The sequence below is a fragment of the Micromesistius poutassou genome (genome assembly GCF_964030765.1).
Source record: "Micromesistius poutassou genome assembly, chromosome: 15".
Taxonomy (NCBI): domain Eukaryota; kingdom Metazoa; phylum Chordata; class Actinopteri; order Gadiformes; family Gadidae; genus Micromesistius; species Micromesistius poutassou.
In genome coordinates, this window is record NC_140285.1 from 15,966,171 (window position 1) to 15,975,762 (window position 9,592).

At 42.3% G+C, this 9,592-nt stretch overlaps 1 protein-coding gene across 1 annotated transcript; it reads left to right on the forward strand.

Annotated features, from left to right (window-relative positions):
* The first annotated feature begins 549 nt into the window (after window positions 1-549).
* Window positions 550-7,726, forward strand: cbx5 (chromobox homolog 5 (HP1 alpha homolog, Drosophila)). The gene is made up of 5 exons (XM_084479316.1): window positions 550-658; window positions 1,146-1,337; window positions 1,441-1,669; window positions 1,933-2,033; window positions 5,879-7,726. Exons 2-5 carry the CDS (start codon window positions 1,207-1,209, stop codon window positions 6,018-6,020), a joined length of 603 nt encoding a protein of 200 aa, XP_084335442.1. The 5' UTR covers window positions 550-658; window positions 1,146-1,206; the 3' UTR covers window positions 6,021-7,726.
* The last annotated feature ends 1,866 nt before the right edge of the window (window positions 7,727-9,592 follow it).

A 9,592-nucleotide genomic window follows, 5' to 3' on the forward strand; every position in this document is an offset into this window, starting at 1 on the left:
AGAAAAGGAAAGATATAAGGCTACGTTCAATATCGTGATAAATATTTATCAATCAATGAAACTAAATAACTAATTTAACGGAATCACTCAAAAACGGCATTATCCCTGTGAAGTGGTTAATTGTGTATCATTGTTTTCATGAAAGCCGTCCTTTTTGCTAAATTGTTGCAATGTAATTTCATTTGAATAAAGTGCACGTTTTGTATAATTGAATGTTTATACAAAACTGTGCAAATCCTAGTATGTGCAATATTACCTGGCGATACGTGTGTGTGTGTGTGTGTGTGTGTGTGTGTGTGTGTGTGTGTGTGTGTGTGTGTGTGTGTGTGTGTGTGTGTGTGTGTGTGTGTGTGTGTGTGTGTGTGCCTGCCTGCCTGCCTGCGTGCGTGCGTGCGCGTGTGTGTGCATGTGTGTATGTGTGTGTAAAATAGATACAAAGGGAGATATCGGATGGATTAATGCCGCAAGTAGATACTAGATAGACGCCTGGATAGAGGCCTCATCAGCTGACGGAGGGGCGGGGCTTCCCCGTGCGCTTCAACCCGCGCTTTTCCGTCCGGGGCTCCTCAGACTCCAGTCCTCCGCACCAGAGGTTATCCCGGAGCGACCAGGACAGCTGTAGCCCCCGCAGTCGTGCACAACAGCCTGCGTTTAGAAGGTCAGTACCACATGTCATCTTACACATGCAAATGTGATATTTTGAGTGATCCTAGCTGGGGCCCTTTATGAACTCGCTCCATTTTGAGATCGACGAGCTAAGTGCTAATGCTACCGGCTTTAGCAGTGTCTGCCTCTCAGAGCAGAGCAGCTAGCTGGGAATCCGGTGACTAAATTTCCTATTTGCGACTCTAACCTTTCGCTGAAGATATGCAGTGTGTTGTTCAACATCACTTCAATTGTCTTAATGTGTAAAGTGTTAATGACTAAAACGAATTACTGCCTTGCAAACGTCTGATAAACCGTCTAATGCATAATAGCATAATGCATAAAGGAAGCTAGTGGCTAATGTTATCGTATGTGTGCTAACAGACTTGCATGTAACATGTTTGACAGTATTTCATAATTATTGATAGTGCTCGGTTATTAAATAGACAAATCTTACTTGGAATTCATTTAATTACGCTTGTCTTTTCTATACACGCCAGGGTGAAGTGTCTGTCCCTTTTTGAAGTCAGTTTCTAAGGGTCAATAAGCGAACTGGTTGCAATGGGCAAGAAATCTCGCGAAGACGATTCCTCGTCCTCCCAAGAGGAAGAGTATGTTGTTGAGAAAGTGCTGGACAGAAGAGTAGTGAAAGGCAGAGTGGAGTTCTTCCTTAAATGGAAGGGATATTCAGAGTAAGTTTGATGTTGCATTTTATTCAATGTTTACTGTTTGGACTCAAGGGGGTTTATTTACTACCTTCTGTGATTCTTTTTTTTTTTGCTTGTATTGTTACAGGAAGCACAACACCTGGGAACCAGAGAAAAATCTCGACTGCCCAGAGTTGATTTCTGAGTTCATGAAGACCTACAAGAAGAGCAGCAGCACTAGCGGAAGCTCCACGCCTAGCAGTGCGAGCAAATCATGCACAAATGTGTCGCGCTCCAAAGAAAAAGAAACAAGCAGCTCAAAGAAAAAGCACTCTGATGACGAGGAAGGTGGTAGTAAGCCCAAGAAGAAGAAGGAAGTAAGTATCTCATGGCTAGTGTTACAAAGCGGCAGCAAACATGTCACTGCCACTGACTTCCACTTCTTTTGAGGATTGAAACTTGATGCTTATGTTAAAATTTGCTGGCCTAGATAAGTGGGATAAGAATCTCGTACTAAAATAAACATGGATTGCTCAAATAATTATACAAGGGAGAGATGATGGTCATGCATATTGAGGACCTGTTGGAAGGTGGCTACAAATTCTTGAATCGGCCATCAGTCATTGTATGTGTTTTTCAGGATGAAGTTCTTGTTGCGCGTGGCTTTGAGAGAGGACTGGAACCAGAGAAGATCATCGGAGCTACAGATTCATGTGGGGACTTGATGTTCCTCATGAAGTGGTGGGTCTTTGGCTTTTATGATTAATGCAAGTTAGTTCATAGTTATCCCTCTAATGCTATATTCTAAAGAGCCCAAAACTTTGGGGAAGCTTTGGTTAACTTATGCAATGATACTAATTCTGACCGGTGAAACGGTGACCAGTAGGTCAGCCCGCAATCAATTGTTCACATTCAAGGTATTTGACATGTTAAAATCAATCCTTTTATTCTCTAAACCAAAGTGTCACAGCCAAACAAACTGTATAAGGCGGTCTATATTATACATAGTCAGTTTGTTATGGGCCTGCCGCACATGCAGTGCTTACAACAGGGTATTGCACTGCTGGGTAAATATACTGTAACTTGGGCTAATGAAACCCCTCGTTTTACCAGTCTCAAGTGAGAAACTATGTAGCAGTGTCCTAAACCACAATGTCTTTCCATAATGATGAATCCTTTCGCGATTCATTACTGAACAATGACCCAAAACATTACCACCAACACATTAACGGACATTCAAATGCTCCTTTGCCATGAAAATAGTGGCGGCCATTGGGATGTGTCTTCAAGATGTGCAAGCCCCTCTCATATTCATTTATTTTTTTAAGTGAAATGTCAAGCAGTGTAGTGCTACTGTTAATTATTATAGTGCTAATTATTAATCATATCTCAAATTGTAGTTTTATAGTCTTGATCTATTTTTAAATATATGTAATAATACGCAATATATACTACTAATAATACTATGATATAATACTCAATAGGTATTCACAAACCAGAGTTACAACGATCTGAAGTGCCAGACTAAAGAATTGGTCACCAGTATGAGTACAGGGGTGCATATCTGCCGAGGAGACTTGTCCGTCCCGGACTTAAACAAAAGCCTGACTAGAATGCAACTAACTTGGTATGACTCACATTTCAAAAGGTTCTCAATGGCTATAACATCAAATCACTGTTTAGAAGTGTACCCACTCTATAGCCGTGAAAGGCAGGTAAAATAAACTGCGTCCCCAGTGGCTCTTTGCTGTGGCTGTTACGCATATAGACAGTATATAGAATACGGGTTAAACTGACATTAGATATGTGTACATTGGTGGAAACCATCAAATAATTAAAACAGTTTCCAACAAAAGCACTTGTTGCGATTTTGGCTGTATATTCATTCAATCCGTTTTTTTGCTACCTCTTGCATCCCTATTTCAGGATTTATTTGGTTGTAATTAATGACGTGATTGTCACTGTTCAAGTTGCTCATCCCATTTGAGTTCAGTGGGGAGAACAGCTCTACAGAGTCCTATTATTGTTAGTTCATGACATTCCATGCAATTCTGAACCAGCGGCTGAATTAATTTTGTGGGCCATGGATGCAAAATGCCTGTAAGGGAAGCCCTTACAGGCTAGACTCCCACAGACTATCCTTCATGACCATGGCACGACTATGTCCCCAGTGTTTCCCATTAATGACTTGGAATTGCGGCCTGCCGTTGCCAAATTTCGAGTTACATTATGAACCGAAAATAAAAAAGTCAGATATCATGACGAATAGCCCCGATAACATAGCCTATATAATTTCAGTGCCCCGCTCCCACAAACGCTAAATGAAGGTCTTATCGTAACCCTAAAAGTACACATCATACAATCAATTACAATACATGAGTTCACAGCTGCACGCGTATATAGAAAATGTTTTTTATTATTATTATGTTACACCTTTCCTGCTGTCGGCTCCCAAACCGTAGTCGAGAGCACAGGGGAGACGTCGATGTTCTCTCTAGGGATGGGTCAGAATATTCAATTATTCAAATAAACAAGAATTAACGCACGGAACTAATCTGATATGATATACTAATATGATATCTGTAGCACTATTACAACACAAACACTGATCACTGTTAAAGTTTGTTTTTTTGCGTTTAAGATATTAAGTGATTTCTTGCCGATGATCCATGGCTGCCTTTGTGAATGTCGGCACACATCGAATAATCGATTATTCGTTCATACCACCCACTGATTATTCGACCATGAAAAATTTGAGTTATTCACATCCCTTGTTCTATCGGGGGTACCACCCTTCCCTTTGACCGGCAGTGGGTCTGCTTATAGGTCGGAATGAAGCGGCCGCAGATTATTGAAAGGCTGTGTACTTTATTCTTAGTTTCACTAACTTTACAGTACACGTTGACACAGAGACAACCAGACTCGTTAATTACTTCACTAAACTGACACCGCGCTACCGCTACCGCTCGCTCTCCTCACTCGTCCACCCACACACCCACACACACTGCCATTCTCGCTCTCTGGTAATGCAGCCGTTTGCGATGCCTTTCTTATTCGTCGTTTCTTCTATTTGTCTAACTCATGCTCCAATCTTTCATCGATTGTTGTGGATGCAACGGAATATATGATGTATCGCTGCAGCAACATTTAAGATGATCGCGATGAGTTCTGCCTATTCTGCCTCCGTTGCTGCGGTCAGACCAAAACACACCTGAGTGACAGGGACCATCGTGGACCCTACGTCATAGCCCGCCCCTTGCAAGCCCGCCCCCCTAAACCCCCCGTTGATTCTACTGATGTCTGAGCAACAATGTCATGATCATATATATTTATATGTGTATGTGTTATCGGTATCAGCCTTTAGGAGCTGAAAGTTATCGGTTATTGGTATTGGTTAAAAAAAAAAAAAGTTATCGTGCATCCCCAGTTCCTTCAGACCCTTTTTTGTCTGCGTTTCCAACACTATCTAAAGATCCTTAAAGGTCGGGCAAATGAAGGTCCTTTTACATCACGCACATAACGGATGAAGGACCAGCGAGAAATAGTGAGGAAAATATCTGACCAACAAAATCGTGCCAACTATGCCTCAGTCTCAGTGCAAATATGCAGCATTTCCCATTCACGGCAGTGACGACAAATTTATCCAATCCTCATTAGGGTGAATAGGAATGTATGCCCCGTACTTTCACAACAATATCTTATGTATTTAGAGGATTCAATTATGATAGAGTTTGAGTTTTAATCCAAGTACAAAATAGTGGCGTGAAGTTTGTGGATGAGGGGGATTATAAGTGGGTGTACATTCGTTAATACATCCAGCTTTTGAGACGTTAGTTTTAAGGTTGTTTCCCTTTTCGATAACTAAAAGAATACTGTCTCTTTCGGATTAAGTTTGTATCCAAAATGAGACTGTTGCGATACAACTGCACACTGTCTTTATCAAAAGCAACCTTTATTCACATCCCGCGGTAAACATTGGATTGTAGAGACTGCAGTATGACCCATATGTATAACGGCCATAATAACAGGTCTTGATTATCACTATGGATGTAGGTACTATGAGCAAAGCTATCGAATCCTCATCGTGTGGTCATGTCTGGTGTAAACATTTCAGACGTCACTTTCTTCTCCAATCTGGGGGCAAGAAAAGGTTAGACGCTGGAGAGGGGCCTGAGGCTGGAGGTCTGCAGCTAGACCCTTCTCCCCCTTTTGGGGGGGGGGGGGGGGGGGGGGGGAATAATGTACCCTGGTTCCTGCGGTGGAAACGTACCACATAACTAGTTTCTAGGTAGGGTTATGGAGGCAGGCCTTCTAATGCAACTCAATCTACAAGTGGTGTTTGGATTTGGAATATATTTTTCACCACCTTTCATATCTATAAATGTGTTTATATAATTGTCTACTAGAGTGCAAAATATTTTACGAGGATAGATCTTGCTCTCTAGTGCAGCAGATGGATGAATTTAACCTGAAATGTACAAAATAAAAAGTACATCTTCTGGACCCCCCTAGAGGTCCAGGGGGAACCACTGGTCCCCGTAGACCTTTTGCGTTGAACTGATTGCCTTCTTTCTGGTCTCGTGCAGGAAAGACTCGGACGAGGCAGACCTCGTGCTCGCTAAGGAAGCCAATCACAAATGCCCTCAGATCGTCATCGCCTTCTACGAGGAGCGCCTCACCTGGCACGAAGACGGCGACAAGAAGGAGAAGGATGCTGTGAGTGTGTGAGCACAGCGCCTGCCGTGGGCGTAGAGACCCTCTGATGCAGGGACGGATTTGACATTTTCAGAACCTCATCTTTTCCATAATGACGGCCAGTTGCCTTGGCAAATGGAAGACCCTCACTCCCTAACACACACACACACAAACTGCTATATCTCCGGCGATGCCCCGTGTATCGGTCATCACAGAACGGCCCCACATGGCTGAAAATGATCAAAGAGGACCCAGAGAAGACAGTAGACATCCTGTTGGAGGGAGTTATTGCATTGTACCATGAGTTATTGCATTGTACCATTTTGTCTTTTTGATGTGTTTGTAGTTTTAAAGTGAAACTGACTCCGTTTTTATTCTTTGGCATTTGCATGGACATGTAGGCATTCAGTCCACTTGAGACGTAGCTGTGCTTTGGTTCTGTGAAATGTTCCCTCCATCATGTTCTAGTGACGTCTTTATCAAGTCTGTTCAGACTCTGTAGCTGCAGCTTCCTGAATGTTGTAACTACACTTTTTTTCAATTTGGGGACAAGTCTGTTTCATTTGTTGGTTTTTATTTTTGTACATTTTAAGGTTGTATGAAATATTGCCAAAATTCCACCCTCTTCTGATGATGTTGGCAACATTCAGCATTATCCATGAACCTTATTTGCATCCTGTGCACTTTTACTTTCTGTTGACGGTTTTTAAAATGGACTCCACACAAACCCATTTCATGTTATAGCCTGATGGCTCTCCAGATATTTAATGAGGTGCAGCAGTGGTAATATTGGTGTTTGTAAAAGCAAACCTCTTGTTGATCAGGCATCAGATTTCGCGATGCTTTCTCTTTTTTGTTGTCTTTTCCGGATTTGTACATTTGTTATGCACTTGTATAAAGAGTTCAAATAAAACGATTCTTTGTTCCTTTCAATTATAAATATGTGGAATCTAGGCGCATCATAACAGCACCATCTTCCCCCTTAATGTCGTGAATTCACAGACAATCTTCATACAGAACCAGCATTCCTCAGTCATTTCAGTCTGCCACCTTGTGGAGGAAAGTATCTTTAGATGGCTTTTTGTTATTTGCTTCAGGCAACCATTGTCCATTTATAAGTCCCTGTAATTGTGATTGTACCTAATTATAATATTCAACAACACCAGAAGTGTAACCTCCATGTTTAGGGGACTTGTCTTTGATACTCTTGTAACCATACGTGACATGCGCCTGAAGTGTTCATATACTTGGTTTATTGTAACATGTGATTTTTAAATATTGTAGTAAACCTGTTACTTTGTCCCACTGCAGTATCCTCCGATAGGGCATTCAGGTTTTTATTTTTGTCAAAAAGAAAAGGACCAAATTCAAATGTCTTTAGTGGTGTGCTTCCTTTTTTTCTTCCTAAACTGTGTTAGGCAATGAGCATGCAATGTGATTCTACTGTCGATGCTTAGTTGTTGCTTTTTGAAATGGGATGTATTCCTTCTGTGTGTTATTGAGCCAGTGTAACCAACCAACTGTAAATTATTTATCTGGATCAAATGTATAACTTAAAACATGTAATTTAAACTAATTAAGGATTTTTGTTTGCTGTAATTGACTTTCAATTCATCATTTCAACATATGCTAGCCATTGCTTGAATTGAATACGACTTTATCAATCTTGTCAGAATTTTAACAGTGGCCTCCCAATTCTATAGTATCAATCTTTAATAAACAATTCCAGTGTTTTGCAATGGAAGTTTATTATTTAAGGATTTAATTGCGTTTCTTTACCATATTTACGTGTCAATCGCATTCTCAATCGAGTGCAAACACGGATGGTATTTGTGACTGACGGCCTTTGGCTGTAATCCAATAGGGTTTATTTATTTAATAATTCCATAACGTTGGCTAGATTCATCCAGCAGGGGACGTTGTTTGGCATAAAATGAGATATAACCACACGTCCTTAATACAAACCATTTACAAGACAAACACTTCATGTTGGCCATAAAACACTGAAACTCATAAAAGGGATCATTCCACAGAGCCCTTAATAGATGTAATGTTATGAATACCTTTTAACACATGAGCGTTCATGTTTAGATTTTTACTTGCACAATCCAAATGTAATTTGGTTATGTCCTATAATACTTAATCTATTCTGCATTAATATCAACTCACACTTTTTGATTTGTGACATTTTCTGGGTTTCATTTGAGCATTTAAATAAAAAACAGGGCCTGCTAAGCCCCACATTGCACACACGTCTACACATGGCACTGTGATTGTGTGTGTCCCGTATTAATCTTCCCCACCAAATAAACGGGCTTTGGATGTGATCTTTACATACCAAACATACACACACACTATGTGCACGGACCAACAGAGTGGTGCATCGCTCCACCTCTAAGGCGATGGAATTTTCCTAGCAGAAAAAGAGGCTGTTCCACTCCAAATGGAATTCAAAGGTCACTAGTAAACGCTCAGCCCCTGGGACCATTAAGTCTGGCTAAGGGCTCGAGCAGCATGCTATTTTATGGCGCCGAGAGCTCTGCTGACAAACCTGGCCCAATGGGTTTGGACGGGGGGGATCCGGGGGGGGTGGACCTATACTGCGCTGCCTGTAACCCGCAATCTAGGGGATTTGGTTTCGGTGCATGGTTACATTGCAAAAAAAGCGATATGATAAAAAATATAAACGTGATAAACGTACATAAACAAACATAATGGGAAACATAAAAAATGTGTATACTCAGTTTTAGAATTTGAATATTTGATATATATATATATATTGATATACTGTTCCTTGGCTGATTAGATGCCTCGTTAGACAGACACATTTGATAGACCCTTACTATAACTTCCATCGAAAAGTGAATTGACACTCGTAGATTAGTGTATGCAGCATACAAGAGTCTGGGTAAGGTTGTTTTCTCGGCATTAAACCACGTAGCTGTAACCTTACAGGGAATCTAACTCGGTGCTAATATGCCATTGGCCTCTGACATTGGCAGAGGTTGGCCCTCCTGCAGCGCGCTGTGAGCTGCAGTCTGCCGTTGGCAAGGAGTCGTGGGAAGGGAAGCCCTCGCTGCCATGGGGCCCGGCCTCGCAAAGGTCGAGCAGCTTCTCCACCAACGCCAGAGAACAACAAACACAACCTTTGAAAACGTTTCTTCTTCAGCGCAATACAATCGGGAAATTGCAACACAATAAATCGTTCACCCTGTTCAGAAAACGCACCCAAATAAAGTATCCCTGTCGGTCCTTGTCCTAATAAAGCCCGTGGCGTGTGGGGCAGCTCGTGTCAGTGCAGGTGAAGTCAGCCGTCTGGCCGTGGCTGCGTCCGCAGGTCCGCAGTGAGCACCCGGCCCAACGCCCGGGCGGGGCGGGCCCGTCCGCGGGGAAGGTGATTGCGGCGTGATGTCCTAATTTGGGTGCCTATCACACTCCCTGTGCATCACACCGAGCTCCGCAGCCAGGCTGCGCCTTCATTCCAGGCACCCCTACCACCCTCACCCAACCCCCACCGCCCTCAACCAACCACCGCCCTTCCCCCACTGCGCCATGCCACCAGTATCCTTGTGTAGCTTTCCTCCAAATCCTCCACACCACACACA

Coding starts and splice junctions, on each gene's coding strand:
- cbx5 (XM_084479316.1), top strand. CDS start 1,207: ATGGGCAAGAAATCTCGCGAAGACGATTCCTCGTCCTCCCAAGAGGAA. Junction 1,670..1,932: donor AGCCCAAGAAGAAGAAGGAA/GTAAGTATCTCA, acceptor TGTGTTTTTCAG/GATGAAGTTCTTGTTGCGCG. Junction 2,034..5,878: donor TTGATGTTCCTCATGAAGTG/GTGGGTCTTTGG, acceptor GGTCTCGTGCAG/GAAAGACTCGGACGAGGCAG.